Consider the following 24568-nt stretch of genomic DNA (forward strand, 5'->3'; position numbering starts at 1 on the left):
GGGGCTTGTGGTGCTGTTGTTTTGGGTTCTGTATTCTGGGGGTGAAGAGGGATACGAACTTTGGAGTTGGTTGTGCGAGGAGAGTGCGGTGTGTGATGCGCCGAGGGAGGAGAGTTGGGGGGGTTTGGAGGTGCAGTTTATGGGCGAGGGACTGCGTGTAAGGGGGGTGCGGGGTGGTTGATTGTGTTTGTGTAGGCCATGGGTGGTCTTGGGATGAGGAGGGACGTTGGGGCCGGGGAGTAGTGGTAGGTGGAGACATGGAGGTACTGCTACTGCTTGGCAAGTGCGAGGATGAGGGCGATGCGAGTCTTGTCGAAGAAGTCGTATTTGCCGTCTGCGGAGGCGAGTAAGGAGTCGTATATGTTGACGTAGATGGCGGCGAGCCCTGGTGCGAGGACGTATCGACTGTTGTCACTCCTGTCACGCAAAGATTTCTCCATCGATCTTCTGGGTCTGTTTCCCCGCCAAATTCACGCTGGCGTGTGTGTTGTCGCAAGGGCGGAGGGAGCTGATCATCGCTTCCGTCCAAGTAATGTTTTGCTCTTTCCATGTTTGGCATGTCCACAAGTGATGACTGAGGTTGTGAATTGCTTGCCGATCCCAACTCCTTGTCCTCTTCTAATCGGACACTACTCTTATGCTCAAGCTCAAGCGCCCATTTCAGTAATTCTTTGCTCGTAGGAAGACTACGTAGAGGCGGCTATTTGGACGTATCAGCGTTCAGCGCTTCGAGACGTGCTGACGTTAGCTAGTTTGGGGACGGATAAGGAAACTTACCGCATGCGATAGATGATGGTCTTGGTGCTTAAAACTTCCGACTTTGGTAGCTAATATAGTCGAGCTTAGAGCAAGTTCTTGCAAGAATGAATGCGAGTTGAAACACACTTGGGGATCATGATTAGGGGAACGGCAGGCCACTATCCTTGCTGCGGGCGCCGGGTCACTACCCGAACGAGCGTGTACGCCTGAACCGCTATTATGCTGAGCACCCAACAGCGGGAAAGGTTTCAAACGGGTTCGTGCATCCTCTGTAATCGCATCAGTAACGCATCTACTTCAGAAGGCGGAGGGTGGGAATGATCAGCAAATTTTGCGTCCCAATAGGATGGACGCACCACCGCGCTACACGCGCTTTGCCGTACTCACAGATTGCGCTTCTCCCCGAAACAGACATGTGTAATATCTATGAACAAGGGTAGACCATACCTGTGTAACTCGGTTGTGGACTCCGCCAATAAAAGTGTTCAAAGACGTTGAAAAGGGGCTGAGACCGAAGTTGCGATTTCTCCAGTGGCGCATCTTGGTGCAATGGAGGCAGGCATTGCGGAGATCTTGGCATTCCAGATCCTGCTGATGTGCTGCATGATGGGATTGGAAGCGGTGGTAGCCTGCGTTGGTCCAAGAGGTGATATTTTCCAGAGCCGGTTTGTGGAAGGAGCGGAGACGACTGTTGAGCAGTGAAGGCGGCACTTGTTGAGCAGCGACGCTTGATATCAAGTTCCACGTACATGTCGCTTTCCCATGGCCGTTTTTGATCGATTTGGAACTCCATATGTGGAAATGACGGTTGACGACTGAAAGTCAACCTTGTCTTTTGCCATTCAGGTCGACAAAGCGGTTGTTAAGACATATTAGAAAAGGCTGCATCGAAAGACTGTTTTGGCCATCAAAAAAGTCAAATTGCTACAGGATTACTAACAAAAACTGCTTTTGCTGGAATGGGGTGAGGAGCTTTGACGGTTAGTCTGGTGACATTCCCTGTTTCTTTGCGTGGGGCGTTCAATGATGGTGGTATGATTTTTGAACTAAGCATAAGTGTAATCAAAAATGCATAATTAACATGAGAAATAGAATGCAACTCTTAGTAGGCTTCAGCTTTCACTGAATCGTATGCATTCGAGTGCGTCAATGCACGCGAAATGCTACGTCGGTGGCCACAGCCAGCGCTCAGCATACTACCATACCAGTGGCTGCTAATACCTCTAAGAAGTTAAGCTATAAAAAGCCAGCTTCCAGATAGAGTGGAACATCTCCAGTGAAACCTTGGTAATCCGAGTGAATGAACACATCACGGGGCACGACGGTAGTTGCCATATTCGTACGGTGCAACCTCGGCCCTAACATGCCGAAGAATGCAGTTATTGTAGTGAGCCAGTCAGAATTCATGCAGAAATCCCCATCGCAAACCGGAAAACAGTTTGTGGAAGGGACGAGTGCTGAGTAAGACAGATACATGATCATTGGTAATGATGAGCGTTGGACTATTCAAGCTTAGCGTAGTTAGTCAGCGTACAACAGCTTGGTGTTGAAATGTGGCACAGTTCGTATCGTGTGATCTCCAAGGGCATGTGTGGTTTTAGGAAACATGTTGTGAAGTTGGTCGGGAAGGCGCTAGACGTCAGTCTTGCCGCTTGCCCGTTGCAGTTGGTGTACTTACGTACACAATGTGCACGAGATGCATGTACTAAACTGTAATCGGAGACTTTGAACATTTTAACACCTTACCTTGCATAGTCGTGCATGGAGAAAACAAAACATCTACTGCTGGAAGTGAACCTCTATCGCGCATGAGGTGTCGCCACTACAGTACGACACGTTGTAGTTTGTATCAAAGCTACCATTACTTCATCTAATCTAGTCCAAACTCAAACTAGAGTATACACACAAAAGGCTTGCATGAACCCATGTACAAACTTCCACTATCCCTGTTGTTTGGAAAGAGCCGTCATCGTGTGGTTGGCTGTCGCTGGTATCATGCTTTCAAATCTTGGCCGGGTACGTTAACCGTCTCATATGCGCCAAGCCGGGGCCTGTCTATCAGCATCCACCGGTGACATTCCGACGTCCCGCGCGATCACTCGGAGACGATTCTCAACCCAATCCTTTTCTTTTGTAACGACCTCGGCTTCAATCTTCTGCATTGTCTGTAGCTCGTCCAAGGTTCCGCGTATAATCGATGTGCATGCCTCTAGTATGCATGCGATGCTTGATCCGGGGGATGGCGTAGCTAACCTTTCCAGGTCGCGGGAAAACCCAGTCAATTTCCGAATCAATGCTGCATTCTCGGCTTTCCAAGAATCTCCTAGACCTTCAATTGTGCCGAGCGCCTTTTTATCCCCAGCAAAGTTTTGACGGGCAGACCGTATGTCTTGTACCCATAATAGCCAATGCTCAAAGTCTGCTATGAGGCGTTGGAGACGGCCACCCGATTCCACCAGCGATGGTAGCTCATGGAGAGGCTCGGAGAGGATCTGGATGTGTTCGACCAGCCCAGATGAGCCGCCAGCGGTCCATTCGAGTAGAGACTGAAGGTTCTTTTGCTCTTGACCGGCACGTTCATTCTCTAGCATGATTTGATATAAGCTAGCCACTTCTTCGAACCTATGGTGCAAGCTACGCTTTGCGCTCTGTTCCCAACATCTGCTCACCTCTGCTGACGATTTATGCAAAAGATGGAGCTGGAGCAGTTCCGATTGGATGTTTACCATCTCAGGAGGAAGCGCATGAACTGCGGGTTGAGGAGCGGGATTGATGAATGTTGAGGTTGGAGCCTTTCCTACTTTACGTGGCGTAAAATGTTGTTGAAGTGTACTAAAGGCTGGTCGACTGGTTTTCTTAGGTTCTTCGGGTCTTGAACCCGCCGCACTGCTTTCACCAGATGTCGCTTCGGATTTAACCTTTGTGCTCGCCGTTCGACTTAGTCCTGCAATCCGCCCAGATGTCCTCGCCGCGGCAGGTACTGTCTCTGCAGATGCACTTTGTATTTTTGAGTTACGACTTGGTGGCATCATGAGAGACTTTGGCCGATCCGAGGCGGGAATTGATTTAGGAGCTTCTTTTCGTGCTGCTGATACTGTGATGGCAGATTTCGTTCGAGCATGCCCAGTAAGCCTTGATATCGGTGCTGGCTGTGAGGCAGTAGCTGGTTTCCGTAAAGATTGCGTCCGGCTCAGTCCGACTGCTTGCGGCTCCGTAGGCTTGCTGACTGAGGCAGGAGGGCGCATAGAACGAGGCGCACTTGCTTTATCACTAGAATCTGCACGTTGTAAAGATGGCGAGCCATTTTGATACGCTGTACGTGCTCGGAGGCGCCCTGGGACGGCACCTGGGGCCGGTTTCTCTTGCGCCGTTGGCGTGGCAGTCCGTGACTCAGATGTATTACTCGAGGTGCTTTCTGCATCTTGGGATACGGGACTATCATCAGAAACTTCTGGAAGAATACTTGAACGTGTGTTGTATCTATGTTGACCCGGCTGAGGGCTAGTGATTGGAATATGGTCAGTCTACACCTGCTAATGTGTGTGTGCAGAGGGAATACAAACAGCAAGCTGCGTGGCTTCGCTGCCTCGACATGGCCAGATTGTGGTCTGCTCACAGATGGGCGTATCAATCCAAATGTGCTCTGACTCGCTGTACTTTGATCACCCTCAACGGACTTGGCTGGCACAGCATTCTGCCACTCGTTAGAATATCAATTTGGTAATAGGCGGTGAATTGAAGTTACCGGAGCGCGTGGGGGCGCAATACCAATCCTGCCTATTTGCGAACGAGGCTTCGGGTTCGGAATCATCGTCGATGTGTACGGTGACGCTATGGTGAATGCGCGAAATCGATAGCTTGGGTTGGTGTTGTCAGGTTATGCGCAAACAATCGAAACACTGGGTGTTTACGTTGGGAGCTCGGGGCACCCGGCCAAGCGCTATACCCGAAATAGCATATTGTTATCGATAGCCGTTAGGTTTGGATGCATGTGAGAATTGTACATAATTCGTGATCTATTCTACCTAAGCTTTGTGACTAGCACTATGCTTGACTCGTGATGCGATTGTCCAATGCCATAATGGATCCTTGATCGCAAGAGCACAGCCGAATTCAGAGTGAGGCACACACACGTCTTGCGAGAGATGCGACTTTGCTTTATCCCGATGCAAGCACGAGAAGACCAAGTGCTTCGCGTTTCGCGCTGTCTACAAACTGCCGCGACGAGCTGGGAATGAGACGCCCTCAATGGCAGGGTAATCAACAAACCAGCTGACGCGATCTGCGCCCTTTGCGTTGACCAGACCACACGGCAGTTGCTGTCCCTCATCGGTATCGAAGATCTGGCGCATAATTTCCTTCTTTCCGCCGCCTGTAGCGACAAAGGCAATCTTGAGCGCGTGTTGTGCGACCGGGAGCGAGATGGTGATGCGCTTCGGCGGAGGTTTCGGGGAGTCGGAGATGGAGAGGACCCAGGCCTCACTCTCGCGAAGTAGATCGGAGCCAGGGAACAAGCTGCAGGTATGTCCGTCTGGTCCGCAACCAAGCAGAAGCAGGTCAAACAATGGCAGCTTGACGCTGTCACGCGCAGCAAAGACGCTGACGAGCGTTTTCTCGTACTGGTCGGCTAGCTCTTGAACGTCATCGAGGTACTTGACATCGATTGGGTAGACCTTGGGCGTTCCCAATTCAGCGGGTATCTTGTTCAGAAGCTCCTCTTTGACCAGCCTGTGGTTGCTGTCTTCGTGGTCGAGAGGCACAGCGCGCTCGTCGGCGTAGAAGATTTCCCACTTGTCGAACTGCACTTTGCCTCCGCCATTCTCCTTCAGCAGCGCCTGCGCCAGAGTCTTGGGCAGGGAGCCACCGGAGACTGCGACGCGGAAGACGTGGTGGCGCTCGAGCGCGGCATTTTGCGCATCGAGAATGTAGGTGCGCAGGCTCGGAGCGAGCTCAGTAGCGCTTGGAAAGGCGTATAGGTTCGGTGGTTTTCCCATTGTGTGCAGATGCGTAATGTGTTGGTGAAGTGAAGATTGTAGGCGCGCGGTGGAGGGGTTAAAGCAGGTGGGGCTGCATGCCAGTATTTCGGCCGGTGACGATAACTACGATAGTGACGTGAGCAGCCTCTGAGCGATCTTGACAAGCCTGGAAAACGGGACAGGAAGGCAACGGCTGCCTATGAGATCAGTTCATGGCACCATCGGCCCTCGACACCGCGTCCGTTTTGAGCCAACCGTGCAGCTTGAGGCGCGGATGCCATTGTACCCCGGACTTTGCGCGATTCGCGCCGTGGAGATGGCTGGCCCGGGATGCCAGGGCAAGGCACCGGCAAGATCCTGATGCGAAGATACATGTAGATTGATTTCGCAAGAGGCATGTATTCATGCACATACAGCCTGCGAGAGAGTTGCACATGATGGCTGCTGCCAGGACGACCAATGACATGGTCCGCAGTGAACGCTAGTCGCATGTGGTCGGGTCACGTGCAATGGAATATCGCATATCCGCTCCAGGCCCTGAAAACAACTACGAACAAAACAAAGGGTCCATCTTGGCAACGTACTGAGTCTTTCATTTCCCCGATCCCCAGGTCCACATGTGACTATGTAGAAAAATGAATGACCCCCTTGATGACTCCAAACTATCGAAGGATGGAAAACAAGTTTGCAACTCGCACGTGCCATGCGATAACATCTCACATGTGCATGTTTGAGCCAACGTCGCCAACGCGGCATTCGATCCTGGGCCCAAAAGAACCAAGGTGAGAGCATCTTGGACATGTGAAGGTCGATCTAGCCGGCTCTCCCAACGTAGATCGTACCTGATATGCATTGTGACCCTTGGAAAGGATGGCTCGGTAGACCAGTCTATGTAAGCAGCTTTGTATTCGCCGACCAATTGCGAGTGAGAACAAGTATATTTAGTCGGCTTTGCGCATTCTTACGGTGCGTGCACTATTGAATCCTTCGGACGGTCTCTCTATCGCATCCCGAATGCATCCGCGATTTTCAAGGGGAAAGCATCGCACTGATAGTGCTGCCTCAGCGCGTCTGGGCCGGGTATCGCTCTCACCGAAGCAACGAAGATAGCGACTGCATGGATTACCAATTGCTTTTTCATCTTCCTTTGTGTGATGAGTGGTCTCGGTCTGCAGATGATGGCTGCTGTCGCGACTAGATTCGCAGCATGTGCCTGGAGTAGCCATACTGGCCTTGGTTCCACCGGCCGAAGCATTGATTTACACTTTCAGGCTGCATCTACGGAACATTGTCAACACGGCCGTAAGAATGCGTGAGATTCCAATGCGGGCTCCGGCGCAGCTGAATGGCCGAGCCTGGGCGAAGAATAGGGTCAAAAGCTTAGACAAGGTTTCGATGCTCGTTGCTTTTGGGACATGGGGCCTGATGTAAGTAAGCCTGGTAGGTGGGGCCTTTGGTTTCCAAAAGAAACGAGCTTCAGCCTAACTCTCTAGGCCAGCGTGAGGGTGGCGATTATCCAGTGGTTGGATGGGAAGCAAATTGAGCAGTCTGGGTACGGTTGAAGATGGTACCATGGTGGTTGCTGGTCTAGGCCATGGGGCTCTACGCCAGCACCTGCAGTTGGAACCGTTGCTCGATTGCGGACGGTAGTAGATCTTGGTCTTGCATACTGTTAGACAACGGCCACATGCATGCAGGTCCGCAGGCCAGCAGGCTAGCAAGCCAGCAAGGAGAGATTGGCGTAGAGTCAGCGCTGCAACGCTATATGCGTATGCACTCTCGGCGCAAAGCCAAATGCGCCACACTTTTGCGAGTTCGGACTTTGACGGAAGACGGGCACTCGGACTAGCAGCGCTGGACAGATGGCAGACCGAGCTTGGTGTTGGGTAGGTAGGGGTTGCGGTGATTGTGGCAGTGGCAGCGTGAGCACCATTGAGCATGTGTGTGGTTTGAAAATTTGAACAACGGTCCGGAAGCAGAGGTCTTGCGTGTTTGCCGTTACTGCAGAAACAGGGATGCAGGGACTTCGGTTAGCCCCTGGTGTGCAGCAAACATGGTTACTCGAGGTTTTGGTGGGCGTGGTGATGGCCTCTGATCTAGACCAAGAGCCAACGGTTCGGCCCGCCTAGACATCGACGATGGACAGCAACAGGCTGCGACAGTCGCGGTGTCAAAGTCCGCGGTGCAAGCAGGAATCGATGGATATTGCAAAACCTACCGCATTGGGGCAGGTTTTGGGCGACGTGATCGTGATGGCTTGGGACGAGGGACCCGGTTCTCTCGGCGAGCGGATGATGGGCACGCAGGCCGCGGCAGTCCGGGGCCGTTTTGTACACAAGGTGACAAGGAGCACATTAGTACAGTAAGCGGTACCAGTGGCAGTCTCCGAGGCAGAGTAAATGCATGCCATGGCGCCGGCGGACAGAGGCGGTGCATGGCGACAACGCAGGCGGCGCAGAGATTGCACAACCGGGTGGCAGAAAGGGCCGGCTTGGTACTTTTGCCCTCTGGGCAGATGAGGGCTGCCAGCGGCTGGTCGATGGCAGCAGTTGAAGACGAAGACCAAACGCTACCGGGACTCAAAAGCATGCAGTTTCATTTTCATCGAGTGATGAGACGGCGAGAATCGCATACAAATCTCGATATCGGCTGCCCCTCGCCCTGATGGGGGTCGCCCATTGGCTGGCGTGCGGGGCAATGCAGCCACCTCACGCTAGCCTCACTGGGCGGCGCTACAAAGCCAGCAGCGATCGGGATTGCATGGTTTGATCGCAAAGTGGGCGTCTCAGCTGCAGCCGGATGTAATCACGCCTGGCAAAAGACTTCGGACCCAGTGTCTTGAATGATGTGCCCTGGGGGCCCTCGCAGAACCCTGCCGTGCACCAATCACAAATAGCCCACCCCGGAAGCCTGTCACTGGTCCATGTTCCATCGCCGCCATGGCCCGTATGAGCATATAGGCAACCACGATCCCTCGTACCAAGACTGATTCACACAACCCATCATCCTACCAGCTACTCTCCCACACACTACACGACCCATACCATGAATGTCGATCATCTAACACCGGACTCACCCGTCTCCACTGCAACCTACTCTCCTTCACCGGCTGAGTACTCTCCCACGACCGCACCTTCCTGCTACTTCAGCATCGTGCCTGCCACACACTTTTCCTTGGAGACTCCCAGCCATAGTCCCGTCTCCGAGTACCAGCCCCACACGCCGTCGGACCCGACCCACCCGCTGCTGGCCTTCCGATTCCCACCGCCCATGTCAATGTCGAGCCCTCACGAGGCCTCGCGTCTTTTGCAGTTGCAAACCCAGGCTGCCCACCGTCCCACTCCAGAGCCTATCCAACACCAACAACAACAACAACCAAAACATTCACATCAACAACACTCCCAACATCGGGCCTCAAGCACCTCGTCGACTAGCTCCAATAGCTCCACCAGCTCATCATCATCTTACAGCATGGGTTCCCCGTCTACCCTATGCTGCTGCCGCTGCCGCCGTGAGTGCGTCACGAGCATGTACCAAATCGGAACCAACCGCTACTACTGCAGTCACTGCGCAAGGATGACCGGCTACAGTGTTGGCTGAAGCTACTGTCACACTTTCTTGGCAAAACACCACATCTCCACACAAGCACACATGCTGTTACACAACGCATACAACAAACACACACACACACGCACACACACACACACACCATCACCACCGTTTGCCTACACAGCCGCAGTACGGGGTAACCATCAGATGCAAGCAAAGCATCTGAAAGAGAAGCCCTTGGCACATTCATGCCCAAAGCGAGCATGGCAGCGCACTGGGATAGTTAGGCGGATTTTTAGGAGGATATCGGAGCTGGGCTCCGCACCTGACAGCAGGGCTGCGAGACGATTCATTTAATTGATACCCCAGCATCTTGTACATTAGATAGCCAATACCACGCTGGCAAAGCCATGCATTACCTTTACCATCAGACACCTTTCCCATACTGCTGAAGCTTGACTCGTGCTCAACAAACTGACATGTCTGCATCAACCCTTGTCTCTTCGCATGGTGATTCGCGACAAGACCCAGCCTTGCCAAGCAGCCTCTCAATATACAGGAAACTACGATCCGACGATCTTCGGCAAGCCACAGGGGCCCGTGTATCGTGGCCCACTAAGCCGCGTCGGAACAAGTGGGAACCATCGATTTAGACTTCCGCCGCGGGCGAGGCTGTCGCACATGGACCGCGTTCGCTTTGAGTAGCCCTACAAAACGGCCGCCTTTTCAAAACACGCAATGCCATCCTATAAGGTATGAAAGCACACACGTCACGTCAGAGCGCCGTTTGCGAGACACGAAACACGGTTCACAACCGTCTCGTCATCTATCACAGACAAGCCCAACCTACGTAGCCGAGGCATGTAGATTGATCTACTTTGACAGAAACGCGAATGCCATGGTAAATTCATGCACATGTGCCGACCAAGATCTTCACGCTGATCGCTTTTACTTTACTTCCTTTGCTCTTCGTTATCATCTTTAGTTAACCGCTTTCGGAAAAAAGGCATGAGACGACATCGCTCGATGCCGTGCGCCAGGCACCATCACCCTTATGCAGGGAGCAGTGGATCGCCACCGGGCTTTTGTGGGCATGTGGCACTTCTTCCACACGGACGTACAAATGATTAACAAAATCTGCCGATGACGGGCGCTCAGGGAGATGCGTATGTGGCTTTTTAGTTTTGGCCTTGCCGAGGAAGGCATCTCTTTTTTTTTCTTCCACTAGGCTGTCGCAGGTTTCGAAAAATGTGTCTGTGTCGTCGGGCGGAGTAGAAGCCGCGAGGGGTGCAGGACAGAACATGACAATGTTTATCGAGATCGGGTCATGGACTTTCACTTTGTGATATGAGCAAGGGGAATGTTTATTCATAGCACCATCAATCACACACTTGTGTTTCTCCATGATTTTGTTCCCGCCAACGAACACAGGTTTAGGTCTGGCAAGGTTGCGGGGGCTGTTTGACATGTGCGGGTGGCGGATCGATCGTTCAGAGCACGGCAATAAGGTTCCTCATCAGTGTCAAGCCGGTGTCGATTGTCGATGAAGCTTGCGCGTATGTGTGCGGGCGTTGACGGACATCGACCCAACGTTGACATGCAGCAATCTGCATGCAAACGGCAAACGACATGCAGCCCTCATTTGTCATTTGCTCAAATTGTCGTCTCACAAGACCTGAGTGTGAGCACGCGTTTGCATCATTAGACCCCACTGTCACCTCACTACAAGGAACATCCTGAGGTCATCACCACCGCCCAGTTCATCCGCGTGTCTCTCGCTCCAGCGGAGGCGCCAGGCGCATATCCGCCTTACCCTATCCACACATGTGCACGGCCATGACACCAGCCCCACCCGCAACGTCTGCCAACGCATCGACGATGGCAATCTCAGCATCGAACATCTCCCGTGCATGTTTGCCTCGCTCCCAATAATTGTGGAGTCGAAAAGTCCCGTGAAAAGGCTTCTTTCCGTCGCGTCTGGGACGTGCGCACGCTTCTGGTCGACTAGACAAGCTCTCCTCTACTTCCTTTCAACCCCTCTTCCGACCCGCGTGCCCGGTGCGAGGTTTGACTCACGCAGCGCCATGTTGGCTTGAGGGTCCTTTGTTACACCATGGGTTCTGTGGAGCAGCTCTGTCAACCCTACCTACCATATGGTAGTGGTAGCGGACTTGTGTGAGTTGTAGCCACAAACATGGTCACCCACGACGTTTCCGATGTGCGCCGTTGGAAACACCAAATCGTCGATGACGTTTGAAAAAGCGATTACTTATTCTAAAAAGTCCGATGCGCGTTATGTCATCCCGCTCCCCTCTCCCACACCATGTTCGTACGTCCCGCTCCGCACCATGGGTGAGAGTACCACTAGAAGGTTTTATTTTATTTTCCGTTTCTTCTTTCCTTTGGTTCTACGATTGATCGTGTGCGATTAGTACACGTGCAGTAAGTACCGTACATACGCGCATGTCTCTTATCGCTACCCCCATGCTGTCCCATGTTTGCGCACCCCTCACTCTCTCCTTACTACCACATACTACCAATGCCAATCTCATTACACACTACACATCTTACCCCTAGATCCCCTTTCCCACCCACGTGCTCCCCTCCCAATCCTCCTCCCACCCCTAAACCCCCAAACCTGTTTTTCCCACAAGGTCCGCCTCATTCCGCCCCGAAGAGGCCTAGACCGCGCTCTTTGGAATACAAGGAGAATACTACACGTACGCACGTGTGCACACGCGCTGTACACGTCTGTACGAACGTACGAATGGTGGCGGTAGCTACAACTCCGCGATCTACATCTAGTACCAGCCCAACCCAATCAAGCGCCAACCCCGTCTTTTCTAGAAAGTCACCTGCCCACACGCGCGATGCAACGCGTAACGCGTAACGCGGTTTAAGATTTTTTTTCCTCTCTCCTTGGGCCTAGCTGTACTAGTTCCATTGTTTTTTTCGCGGCAACTTGCCCGCTTTGTACGCACGTACCCCGGCGTCTTGATATGCGATGAGTAATCTGCAACATGAAATTCGCACTTGGGCCCAGGCCGAGGGCGAAGGGTTAGGGTTACATTTACGTCATCTAGTAGCCTTGTAGCTTGCACTAGGGTGTTACTGTACTGGTCTGCGATGTGGTTACAAACGTCGTGGGTGTTGGCGTGTTTGCCGCCGGAACTGGACTTGGCCTTTGGAGTGGAAAATATAGTCGCGCTTGGGGGTTAGAGGTTTGTGTATACGGATAGGGTCGCCGAGCAAAAACTCTGCAGAGGACTAAGCTACATGGTATCGTTGTGTAACCTCGGTTCATATTTTTTGTTATGCGATTGATTTGGTGTTGTGCTTGACATGTGCTTTCTCTCTCTCTCTCTCTCTCGATCCCAGGCGCGAGTTGTGTTTGTATCTACCTAGCTTCCTTTGACCTGAGATTTATGCACGTGAAGCGCTGATAGGGAAAATTGTTTGTCTTTCTTGGTAGAGGGTAAATTATAAGACATAGGAATCGTATGTACTACGGAGCGGTCATCTAATACTCCCAACCAACCCATACCACATCTCCCCAGAAACACCAAAATCCCGCTTCTCTTTCCATATATCACACCATCAGACAGCAGAGATTTCACAATGCAAACTTCATGTATGTTTACCATTCATTAAATATCCCATCACACTGAAACCGTTACTCTACTCCATCACCATCTCCTCCCTCATGTCCACCGTCTCTAAGCGTGATCCCTATTCAACCCGTAAAAACAATGGTTCGTGTACTCTCCCTCCCTACCAAACGTAGCATCAGCCGCTGCATCCCAAAGCGCCGTAACGTTAACAATCATCTCCTTGGTATACAACATCCGGCAATCTGACTGCTCATACGTAAACTGCAGCGGCGTCTGCGTTTCCACATCGCCATCGGCAATAGCATCCTTAAAGTTGATAGTAGCGGCGGTACCGAGGGCAACACGGTCGAGCGGCATGTTATTCCAGTACTGGTTCAACTCGGTGGAGTTCATTCTGACGGGGTCATCGTCGCCAGTCACCATGTATATAACGATTTGCTGAATATATGACAAGGCGTAGCTGTATGTTCCCCTCGTGCTGCCAATGTGCTGCATGGGGCCTTCGGCAGCGCGGCCGCCGACGGTGAGAAAATGGACTCCCTGGCGCGAACGCAGCATCTGAGAAGCAACGGCGCATGCGCCTCCGCAGGTGCCGTCGGTGATGACGGCAATGTTTTTGGCGTCAAAGAGTTGGGTGCCGGTCCAATTTTTGCGGGATCCATAGCCGTGGACGCTGACGCTTGAGTTTGTAAAGGGTTGTGTGACAAGGACGTCGTCGAAGTTCATTCGGAAGAGGTTGGAGAACTCATCGCCTTTTTGCTTTGCTCCGGGGCCGAATTTGGCTTGCCAGGATGGGAAGGGCTGACCGTTTACGTCGAGGTCGGTATGGTAGTCGAGCGAGCTGGAGAAGATGTTGGTATTCAGAACTTGGGTGGCGTTGTCCTTACTCTCTAATACGCGGGGAAATTGTTTGGATACTCCGGCGGTGGCATTGCTCAGGACTCGGATTGACTCGAATGCGCGGTATCGTTCTAGGAGCGGTTGGTCCTTGTTCTTGGGGAAGAGTAGCTCATACAAGTCGTAAGCGAGAAGTGTAGCTCCGTTGGGGTCGTTGTTGCTCTGGAAGTCAATGAGAAGCCTCTTCTTTCCGTCTGCCTTTGCCTGGGTGAGGAACTTGGTAACCGTGTCCTGGACCTCAGGCTGGGTGTATTTGTTGCCGAATGTTGGAATAGAGAGCACAGCAGTATCGCTGTGAACGCCTTCAAGGTAATATCCACCAACAGCGTTATCCTTTTGACGAATCACTGGGTTTGGGTAGCCTGGCGCGTCAAAAGGCCCCACGACTGTAGGCTTAGGGAGTTGTCTTCCACGCTGCGTGCAATCGAACCAGTTGTTGTAAAGGGTGCTTCCGTCGGTAACGTTGGCCCAAAAAGGGACGAGAACTTTGGCAAAGTTGTTGTATGTCGCCTCAGAGCCATTTGCAAACTTGAGATGGGTAGTAGCCCCTGGAAAAACGTACTTGGGATCCGCAAACGCACCGAGACCCTTGGCAGTTCCGGTAGATGCAGCAGCGGGCTGGTAGAATAGGTCATTCCACAACGCATCTTGGTCTTGGAAATTACCGAAATTGGCCAACTTTGTGAGAGACACATTGGCAACCACGTCGTTAATGTGTGTGATTGGGGAAGGGGTAAATTTGGCACCGTGTGCCTCGGCGAGCACATCGGAATAGACATATGGCTCTGGCACCGATTGTCCATCCTTGGAAACGGAAACTAGAGACACTGGACGGCCAAACTCAAAAATCGTGCCTAGGACGTCTGGGACGTAATTCAAGTTGCTATCGCGGGCGTTCTGGAAAATGATGTAAAGTTGCATGGCGAACTGACCAGTCAGCTCACGTGGCGTTTGGGGTGATTTCAAGGACAACTCACCTCATACTCGCTCGTGTAGGCGTTCCCACCCTCAAAGATCCTTGTTCTCATCCACGTGAGTTGTTTCAATACATCATACGGCGGCTGTATCTTGTTGGTGTACTCTTCTGGTGGATCCTTGATCCAGGCAAGGTTGCTTTGCCATTTCATGTAAGGTAGCAAGCCATCCACGAGACGGAGAGCAGCGCTCTGGTTGAACGGGACGGAGGCCAGACAGTCTGAAAAGTTAGTTTATATCTTGCTAGTAGCTTGTACAAGGATACTTACCAAATGCCAACTGTGCGGGCACAGTAGGATAGTGATTCTCGGTAGCGTTACCAGCAGCTATCGAAGATGAGATCTGCCCACATGCCTCGGACATCAGTTCCGGAGGCGGCGGAAGGTACCGCAACAGCTCAGGGGAGGAGAGAGCCGAAGTCGCTAGCGAGAGACCCGCGACGATTTTCGCAAAAGGACCCATGCTGGAAATGATCGAACACAGCAACAATACTAAATGAGTGTCTGGTACGCTTGTGAAGATACCCAGCGCGCTTTTCAAATGTGACTTGACATCCCTGTCTGGTTTATAAAGACATCCTGTTTACCACGGATCAGGTAGCGAACTTGCGCTTCTACCGCTATACGGGGATCCAGTCGTGAACGCTACCCCTTCCCTTGGTGCCCTTGTGCTGTTGCATTTCACATACGACTGGAATTAACATGGGTGTATGAAGTAGATCTCCGGCAAAGTAAACCTGGCGTGAGTGCCAACCATCTATTAATAGGAGACAACAAAGCCATCCTATTTACCGTACAGTTGAAGGTCTGTTGGGATGAGAATGGTAATGATTGCCACTGGACAATAAGCACTGACGCATCACTTTCTGGAGATCAGATCAAGACAAGAGTACGGTTGGTACGGTAAGCAACTAAAGTGCTGAGATGCCCCCTACCGGGACGGCTTTCGGTCAAATGTCAGCTCTGGGAACTTTCTTCATGTCAGACAATGAGGGTGGTTGTTGTATCGACGCTGTACGTAGTCGTGATTTCAAGAATTGAGATGGAACTTTGGATGGAATGAGCTGGTATGCAAAAGTTCAAAAGTTGCACGTTGTGAGGTTATGAAGGATGGCGTGGTTGTTGAAGTTCTACAAAGTCCGGACGGACCTTGAGATCTGATCCGCGCGTTAGTCCGCATTCGGATGGCGCAAATCAGGGATCTTCCCGTATTCAAGCACCAACAACTTGCCCGGGCATCATGTTGAGAATTTGTATGTGCCGTACGTTCCGCTCCCGCGAGATGTTTTTAACCGCGGCAATATCACCCCCTTTTTTCTCCAGAGAAAATCATTGGCTTCCGCAATGACGAGCGAATACAAATACGAATATGGGAGTTTTTGTTGCCACTTTTACAAGATGCATTTTGCTTTTGCCCATACGTAGATCAGAATTTAGAGCCATTGAATACATTGGCACCTTCAACATGGGTCGTGTATACTTGCCCTGAACACGAAGATACCATCCTCTAATTCTCTTTTTCAATTAGAAAAGCGACACTTCCATACAGCCCAGCAGCGCTTACTACACCGACGAAGATGACCCATTTTCTGCATGAACATATCATGTTGGGTTCTTCTGATTTCACCTGACATTCTCTTGACACGTATGAACACCTGCCCTGCGTTCTATTTGCCCGGATGGTCATATCACTCCAGCATCGTTGATTAATATAAACATAATGACTGGAATTGACAGCACACTTTTTAAAGAGTTTGGGATTATTTCGAAAAGTGTTATCGAAAGGGTGTGGAGGATATACAGAGTGTTGAACGAGAGATGTTGCAGTGTCGAAACCCCCACAACCAGAGCCCGCATGTTTGTTCGTGTTCACATCATGTGGGGAGACTCCTCATCTGTAGATCTACACCTTCCCGCCAAGCGCGTGATCTTATAGATTACCCGGACAAACGCCCCATACGGGCAATGTTCCATCCGGCCTATCCGTGAGCCTAGAGCTTATCCTCTGTCTGTGCTTGGCCTTTGACGGCAGATCTTTGATTCTCACCTACCGGGATCTTCACTGTTCCTGTTCCGCGGACCGAACATGCGGTAACTGCCATATCCCCAGAGTCCAGCTATCTTGACGTTTTCTAGGCAAAATCTCATAGTCCCTATTATATCTCCCTATCGATTTTCTAAACCTCTCTTCCATGTACCCAATTTCTCAATGGACTAGTCGTATGCACATCACACCTCCCTCTCACAATGTAATCCTGACCCTCGGGTTGGTTTGAACCTCACATAGGTTATACAACGGCCTTTTCATTGTGGCGGTCACTTCACTGGAGTCCTAGAAGCAAAATATGGTGCCTTGATCAGCCAAAAGAAGAACGTAGCGCAGCACTCCAAGATGGGAGAGAGAGAGACACTGTTTCTAGCTAGGGGTTATCTTCGATCGCGAATTTACCGCGTCGATGTGATTTTTTAGCGTCTTTTGGATGCGTACACTGCTTATGTCGGTGGTCATGGGATATCGAGTATGTTGATTTACTTGAAGAAAGAAGATAAGCTCTTTGCTCATTGGAAGTGACGTCTGACCGTGAAGAGCTCCATGTTTGGGTATATCCCTTCCAGGACATTTTACGGTAGAAGTAGGTAGATACACCGTGCAAACCATGGGGACATCATGTTTATACAAAACTCGTATACATCTTCCACATTGCTTAGACCATTATATCCATGTCCACAGATACATTAACAGAAAGCCCACCAAATCTAATACTCCACCGACGTCCCTTATTATTCTATTTTAAAGAAATTCTAAGAACATCTTCTCTCTATGCAAACCCTACCATTCACGAAAAAAAATACCCATCACATTCACTTCCTGTCTCACCTACCCATGTCTTCAATACAACCATCGCCAAGCTAAGCCACTCCCGCCACCCAACGCCTCCAATAAATCAGCAATGAACCAGCGTTACTTTTGTCGTCTAAAACCGCGTCTCGAACAACAAAAGCTACTGGAATGAAGAAGTACTCGGATCGAAGAAGGTGCCGCGTGTTCCGTAAATGTTCTAGTCTCTAATTTGACGTCCGCTCTATCCGGGAGATATTATCGCGTTTACCGCTGTATGCTGCACGCGCGGAGGTTATTGGTTTGTGCTTTTTTTTTAAATGGCGCGAGGGAAGGAATGGAATGGAAAAATCTGGTTTGGTAGCTTACGTTGTGTGGTGTTGACCACTTCAGCTGCATGTGTTATCATATCCATTATGCTAGATGTGCCGCTCCCATGGCAACCGAGGTTATCAGTTCCCAGCCCAATGTATCATAATAGGAGGAAGTAGAAGAAAAAGGTATGACCAAGTAGGAAAGCTTTATGCAAGGGTGTCTATCAGTGTAGAAGGACCGATAGTACGGTGATAGAACGAGTGGGTATGCATAAGTGGATAGAGGGGGAAGGCTAATTAGAAGATAGCTTGATCTCTAGAGAACGTAAAACTAGACCCACTCGTTAGACCTACCTGTTTCGTGCCTACTACAGTCATGGGAAATATATATCGTAGGAAGAAGACTTCCGAGCCCTTACATGCTACCCAACCCAACCTATACCCAACCCTGACCCAGCCCGTACCCAACCATTTTCTCGAAAGCCTAACCCCTCCATACTTCTGATTTCTCAGTTCCTAGTCCCAGTCCCAACCCCACCCCGTATCCAAACTCACCATCTGAATTTCCTATTACATTCTCAAATTACCAACTCAGCCTACCCCCCACAAAAAGCAACGAAGAGAAGCTTGGAAAAGAAAAGAACCCTGGAAGGCCCACGACAAGCGACGCGACAGGACACGCGATTACAATGAACTTTCCCATCCTAATCCCAGCGACAAAAACGAAAAACAAACAAGCAGGGCCCCCCCCAAAAAGGACCCTGCATCCTGTACTTTAAATGTCGTCATTATAGTCGTCCACGTGGCTATCTGTGTGCTGCACGTGGTGTGGCCATCACAATTTGCATGGATGGGTCCATGGTCCAAAGTTCTCCACGTGGTGTGACTGCCTCGTATATGCATGTGAGTCCTTCGGCGCTTGTCCTTGTCCCTTGCCCCTTGAAGTCGTTTGGAGGACCGCATGTGGATGAAGGACGATGTCCCTTGGAGGACTTGTAAGATAAAGGACAATGTGGAGGACTCTTCAGGTGCAGGACCAGGCTAAATCCGGCACGCACTCCGGTCGTCACAACATAGCATAGCATAGCATAGCAAAAATAGTGTCACAACCACGTACCGAGATGAGGAATTTCGCACAACATGAAATTCATAGGTAAAATAGAAGCCAGTCGTACAGCAGAACCCCCACAAACAAATAAAACAAATACATCCCAGCCCGCGCGATTCGCATAAGAAACGGGCATATATTAGACTAAGACTAGGAAACTTGGAAATCAAACCTCAGACCCGGAAAAGAGAAAAGAAAACGCCTTGGTATAATAAGTCACGGAGAGTAGTTCACCTCTTCAAGAAAGAGAAGGGAAGAACAAACCCCCACACCCCCCAGCCCGCCGATGAGGAGATACGAGAAAACGTTCTCACGCCAGTCCATAGGAATGATATCTCATGCCAGTCCCGCTCCGCCTTGTGTGTCGTGTGATGGTGTTTGCCCGCCGCCGCCGCCGCTGGTGTCTGCTCTGAGAAGTCGAGTCTATCCAGTAGGGAGTGGTGGTGAATAGACTCGTCATTCTCTTGCCGCCGCTGCTTCCCCACCATGCCCTATGCTCCATGCTCGTGATAAAGGTATAAGATACATCTGCGTGCGTGCGATGCTGGAAACCCTCGAAAAGCGCATTGTCGATAGCGGTGAAACGTCACAGCCGTCCATATTCCAGATGATTGCCTTCTTCACACCTCACAGCAACAGTTCCCTCTTACGCCTTCAACCCCTTCTTCTCCCCTAATGTCTTGGGCCTAAACACAGCGTCCTGCCCAGACATGCGTCTAGCAAGTGCGCGGTCCAGCTTGGCGCCCAGCGCCAGCTTCTTCATATCGTCCGTCTTCTCATTTGTCAGTGTGTATCGCTGCTGGACGAGGCGCTTGTCTTCGAGACGGTCGAAACCGGCGTTCCATGTCTTGATGTCGAGGGATTTGGGGTCGCACGATGAGGCGGTCGAGAGGTGCGAGGGCGCGACTGAGGGGGTCAGGGTGGGCGTGGCGCTGTAGGTTGAGAGGCGGGTTGAGGCGCGGTTGCCCGAAGACTGTGTTTTGTCCGTGTTAGGGGTTGTGGTGGCTTGGGCTTGGGGTTGCGACATTGTGGGTTTGTGCCGCGGTATGTTTGTGTTGTGGAGAAAAGATGGGTTGGTGGTGTTGTAGAGTGTTTATTTTGTGCGGTAGTGATTATGGTAGTGTGTAGAGTGCCGGAGCTAGGCTTGGGTTTTGTGGACGAAGAAGGAGTATGTTGAAATGATGTGGGTGTGCGCGGCACAAGAGCTTCGACCACGGAGGGCAGGGGAGGGCTGAAACGGAGAGGTGGATGCGGCGGGAGAAAGACTTACGCTGGCAAGGATGGGCCGCGAGGACTCAAGAGAGTTGGTCATGACTGCGGGCCGCCGTGGGTTGGGCAGTCCAGTCGATACGGCGTGAACGTGCGCGGGGGGTGTGGGTAGCTTTGACCTTTGTCTTTAGCGACGCGGTCTGTGTAGCGGAACGCAGTCAATTGAGCGGCGAGATACGAGAGGAAAAAAGGGCGCGAGAAGGTGAAGGAAACAGGTCGGGCGTGTGTGTGTGTATGCGTGACCGAACTAGGCATGTGCTGCTGCAGAGATGATGAAGGACATGGACGTAGACGGAGGCGTCCCTATCCTGGCTTGGAGCGCGTTTCAAAGGACCCAGATCGGCAAGGGGGAATGTCAAAGGGCAAGATGCAGATGCACAAGCAGGGCTGCAGGGGGTCACGTAGGTATGTACCCACCTAGGAAACGAACAACGGGTTTGCAGACGAGATTTGCAGCCGAGTCGGTGAGATGGAAGCCTTGCCATGCCCAGCGTCAGCAGGAGCAACTTGAAGACGGAAACCGGCAACCGTCATACGTGCAGTGCTTGACCAAGGCACCGGACTGAAACGGCTGTCGACAAGGCCCGGTGCATCTTTGATATTCGATAGACTGATTAACATGCACCCGATGCATTTCTAGCCACTCGTGAACATGTCCGTCACTCGGCACCACCCACGACCAGCCAATCCCATCATCTCGCCGCCGCTTACAGCGCGTCTGCCACGTTTTTTGCTGCGGGAACTTACCTTGGCCGCCGCTGCTTACAGGGCATGGTGTGCTTGGCCATGTCTCCACCGCGTGTGCAGTGCCTAGAGTTTGGTGTCGTCTTTCGTGTGATAAGACACTACTCAGACGCTGCGAGCGACGCAAACGGCCACTGCAGCCACAGAGCAACATTACCCGCGCCCTTTGTTGGCCCCCCTTGTCGATAACGTCGACTCAGTTGCTACCCTAATCTATGCAGTCACCATCGCCTGTTAAATAGCAACTGCAGCTAGTCTTAGCACCTCCTTTACCAACCTGCCATCTCGTCATGATTCTTGTCACGAGACAAACCATCCGAGGTGGCATCTCCAGTGGACCTAGAAGCAGGCGCTACGATAACAAACCTCGTAAAGCTGACTGCTGACATGAATTCACCCTTGGCCTAAGCGCCTGCATGGAACGCATGGAAAAAGATCCTCGACACGTGGCCGCCGGCAGACAACGTGGACGCACGGCCCCTTTTCTCAATCCGACCAATGTGTCTTGTGGGGCCCTTTTTTGCGGACTGGACTTCTCGGACGCAGGTAATCACGCTGAAACAACATGACCGGAGCAAAGTGTCGCACGTACGATAGAGAGCAGCAGAGCAGCATCAAGTAAATGAATGCACCGGAAAGATTGCGTTTATCAATGACTAGAAATACTGAAGTTTGCATGCAGAGCGCTTGCCAGTATGAGTGTGACTTCTAGTTTGCGCCGTCGTTCCTAAACACGGCTTGGCACCACTACCACCATCACCACCGCCCGCCGCGGCAACCACGCCATATCCCCAAGCTAACAGCCAAGGCATGACTCGTTCACGTCGGCTTCCCCACTGAACCGCAAACATGTCATCTCCGGGGCATTGACCAGAACCGATCCCGAGACGAACTTGACTGGTGTCGTGCGGAGAAAAGGACGACACGTTTGAGATTGATCGTTCCCTCAGGAGAGCAAAGGAAAAAAAGCAAATACCAATCGCACTCGAAACGACTGATGGATACATGACGGAGGAGTCCGAGAAGCGAACGTAACAAACCGAATCCGGGGTTATCCGAATCAAGGAGAAAAAGCAAATGGGACTACGAGCATCATCCTGTAAAGCACATCCCCATGACTTCTGTTCACATTGCCATGCCCGGCAAACGGTCGAGCCCTAGAAGAGGATGCTATCAGCCATGATCAATATCGACGACGACCACAACAACTTACACCCATCAATATTCTCCTGCACAGAAGGCTTAACCGTACACTTATTCATCGCCTGAACATTCTGACTCTGCACACTCACATCAGCACACATACAACTCACAGCCATGACAAGCCATCAACTCACCTTCAACGGCCTCCCATTCTCACACGCCTGAAACATACACTTATCATCCATCGCCTTCTGCAACGCATCCCCCTTCCAACCAAACAGATAATCCGCATGCGTCCCGTACCCCTTGTTATCCTTGTAACTCAAGAAAAAAGGATTGTTCCCATCCGTTGGCCACATATCTTTGAACTGCGTCGTGTCCCACAGCGTCTCGTACGCCACCTGCGGCATGCGCACAGGATGGGAGGCGGGACAGGGACCGGCAACGGCAAAAGCTTCTTTGGCCGTGTTGTACATGTGGTCTTGGTGGTTGGGCGAATCGACGTTTTTGCCGTCCCAGCATGAGGGGAAGTGGTGGACTGTCATTATGCCGCCTTTGCAGGGCGTGGTGGGGAAGGTGGGGGATTCGGGGAAGCGTGTGTTTTTGTCCGTGAGGCAGACGAAGCGCAAGCCCGGGTGCTTTTTTGCGTCTTCGACTGTGTTTGTGGTGGGGGAGCCGACGGTCATGCGGAAGCCCTGGGGGGTTTGTTAGGTTGGAGGTGAGGTATGTGAGGGGATAGTACGCGCCTTGGGGAAGGAAGTGATCTTTTGGTTGCCGTTGCTGTTGAAGTCTTGCTGAGTGTAGTAGACTGTCATGCCCCCGTTTATGCCGTTGGGCAGTGCGGCGTTCTCCATGATGGACACGCGTTTGTAGGAGCCATTGGTGTGTTTGAAGTACATGGCTGCGGTCCAGTAGTTGCTATCTCTTTCAGTTCTTGTGACGAAACAGTAGTTGGGAGTACTTACCTAAAGTCCTCCGAGAACGTACACGTGGTGCAGGATGCCAGTTTGGATGGATCCGTGTCCATTGTAGCGTTGAACGCATTACCACCGACAATCTGATGGACGTGAGCAGACGGTAGCTTCCCTGGTTCAACGAGCGGATCGAGACGCTGGATACTCAGAGTCGAACATCCAAAGCGTAGTGCGGCTTGCGCAGGCGCTGCAAGAGCGGCAATCTGATACAACTTCATTCTCGTGCTATGTTCTTGTCGGGTTCTAAGCAATAGTGTAGAATTCCTATCATGGACAGAGGAGAAAGCATCATCTTAAGCCCCACCATTTTCAATTATTGTTCATCTCAGGTAGCAGTCACTGCTCCGGATACATGGTGGTGATGGGGTATGGTGTCGAGATGCTCTATATATTGATTAATCACATTGGCATGCGACCAATGACTACCATCGCGTCAACATGTCCCCACGTCGATGTTCGGGAGTTGCACCACCACGTTATATTGGTATCGGGGGGATAAACTCTACACTTCGGCACTTGTGTTTCGCGTAAATTTCTGTCAATCACGGCAGATGTGCTTGTAGTGTTGTCGCTATCTTGCCAGCATGGTTCTAAACTACTTGCCCTGTCTCCGTGCCACCAGCTGCCATGTTGAGATCGAATGCATATCCACTTTCGCTATCATGATTCCGGTGTCGATGTGGAGTCAAAGATGAAAGTCGTTTTTAGCCGATGTAGAAAGAGTGAGCTTCTTCGAGATACTGATGGCTACAAGGAGAGAGATAGCATCTGCCGCATAGTGTCTGTACAACCTGAGCATTATCGTTTCTATGATACCACGGTACCCATCCTTAGCATGTCACACTGAAGAATTATCGGTTGCAAGGCTTTGAAGAACCCTCTGCCTCGCATAGAGCACAACTGGCAGCCTCTAGAATTGGACATGTAGGCGCGTGTACCATCGGCCAAGAGATATACGTGGAGGCAATGACGTGAGATGCGGAAGTAGTGGCGGGTCCAGAAAGGCATAAGGAATCAATGCATAGGTATGTGACAGGAAGAGAACAAATCGTGTATTGTAGCGAACCAACTCATCCGATTAAAGCTTCGTCCTAGAAATACGACTCAAACCAGTTCATGCACGAAACAAGTACATAACTGATGAAGGTGGAGAAACATGCGTGAACTTGTTGTATTGGAGCTACGGGAGAAGGGAGAATATCTATGGTGCGCGCACGGAGCAGCTGACTAATCAGTGCCTGGCCAATCAGAGCACGGGAAGCCTGATTCACCGTGAATACTAGTGAAGGCTCTCACCGCGTCTCGACAATAACCCCGCCATCCTTGTCCTCACCCACTACCCAACCTAGACACCTACACACAGTACATCCACAAAGTTCCTAGTCCTCATAATCTCGCCCACTCAGTTGTA

At 51.4% G+C, this 24568-nt stretch overlaps 7 protein-coding genes across 7 annotated transcripts; all 7 read right to left on the reverse strand.

Moving 5' to 3' along the window:
* Positions 1 to 269: 269 nt before the first annotated feature.
* PtrM4_040970 (uncharacterized protein) lies at positions 270 to 440 on the reverse strand (the record flags this gene model as incomplete). The annotated part of the gene is made up of 1 exon (XM_066104395.1): positions 270 to 440. One exon carries the CDS (start codon positions 438 to 440, stop codon positions 270 to 272), a length of 171 nt encoding a protein of 56 aa, XP_065958959.1.
* Positions 441 to 2789: 2349 nt separating this feature from the next.
* On the reverse strand, positions 2790 to 4570 carry PtrM4_040980 (AF-4 multi-domain protein; the record flags this gene model as incomplete). The annotated part of the gene is made up of 3 exons (XM_066104396.1): positions 2790 to 4260; positions 4323 to 4453; positions 4505 to 4570. The coding sequence occupies 3 exons, from the start codon at positions 4568 to 4570 to the stop codon at positions 2790 to 2792; spliced, it is 1668 nt and encodes a 555-aa protein (XP_065958960.1).
* A 397-nt stretch (positions 4571 to 4967) lies between these two features.
* PtrM4_040990 (NagB, 6-phosphogluconolactonase-Glucosamine-6-phosphate isomerase-deaminase) lies at positions 4968 to 5753 on the reverse strand (the record flags this gene model as incomplete). Its single annotated transcript, XM_001937574.1, has 1 exon — positions 4968 to 5753. The coding sequence occupies one exon, from the start codon at positions 5751 to 5753 to the stop codon at positions 4968 to 4970; it is 786 nt and encodes a 261-aa protein (XP_001937609.1).
* A 7247-nt stretch (positions 5754 to 13000) lies between these two features.
* Positions 13001 to 15229, reverse strand: PtrM4_041000 (uncharacterized protein; the record flags this gene model as incomplete). The annotated part of the gene is made up of 3 exons (XM_001937571.1): positions 13001 to 14719; positions 14770 to 14987; positions 15037 to 15229. 3 exons carry the CDS (start codon positions 15227 to 15229, stop codon positions 13001 to 13003), a joined length of 2130 nt encoding a protein of 709 aa, XP_001937606.1.
* Positions 15230 to 19673: 4444 nt separating this feature from the next.
* PtrM4_041010 (uncharacterized protein) lies at positions 19674 to 20339 on the reverse strand (the record flags this gene model as incomplete). The annotated part of the gene is made up of 2 exons (XM_001937570.1): positions 19674 to 20000; positions 20298 to 20339. The coding sequence occupies 2 exons, from the start codon at positions 20337 to 20339 to the stop codon at positions 19674 to 19676; spliced, it is 369 nt and encodes a 122-aa protein (XP_001937605.1).
* A 1826-nt stretch (positions 20340 to 22165) lies between these two features.
* PtrM4_041020 (DUF1996 domain containing protein) lies at positions 22166 to 22869 on the reverse strand (the record flags this gene model as incomplete). Its single annotated transcript, XM_001937569.2, has 3 exons — positions 22166 to 22197; positions 22254 to 22320; positions 22378 to 22869. The coding sequence occupies 3 exons, from the start codon at positions 22867 to 22869 to the stop codon at positions 22166 to 22168; spliced, it is 591 nt and encodes a 196-aa protein (XP_001937604.2).
* Positions 22870 to 22890: 21 nt separating this feature from the next.
* PtrM4_041030 (DUF1996 domain containing protein) lies at positions 22891 to 23375 on the reverse strand (the record flags this gene model as incomplete). Its single annotated transcript, XM_066104397.1, has 2 exons — positions 22891 to 23101; positions 23149 to 23375. 2 exons carry the CDS (start codon positions 23373 to 23375, stop codon positions 22891 to 22893), a joined length of 438 nt encoding a protein of 145 aa, XP_065958961.1.
* Positions 23376 to 24568: the final 1193 nt, after the last annotated feature.

Source organism: Pyrenophora tritici-repentis, chromosome 10 (genome assembly GCF_003171515.1).
Source record: "Pyrenophora tritici-repentis strain M4 chromosome 10, whole genome shotgun sequence".
Classification (NCBI taxonomy): Eukaryota; Fungi; Ascomycota; class Dothideomycetes; order Pleosporales; family Pleosporaceae; genus Pyrenophora; species Pyrenophora tritici-repentis.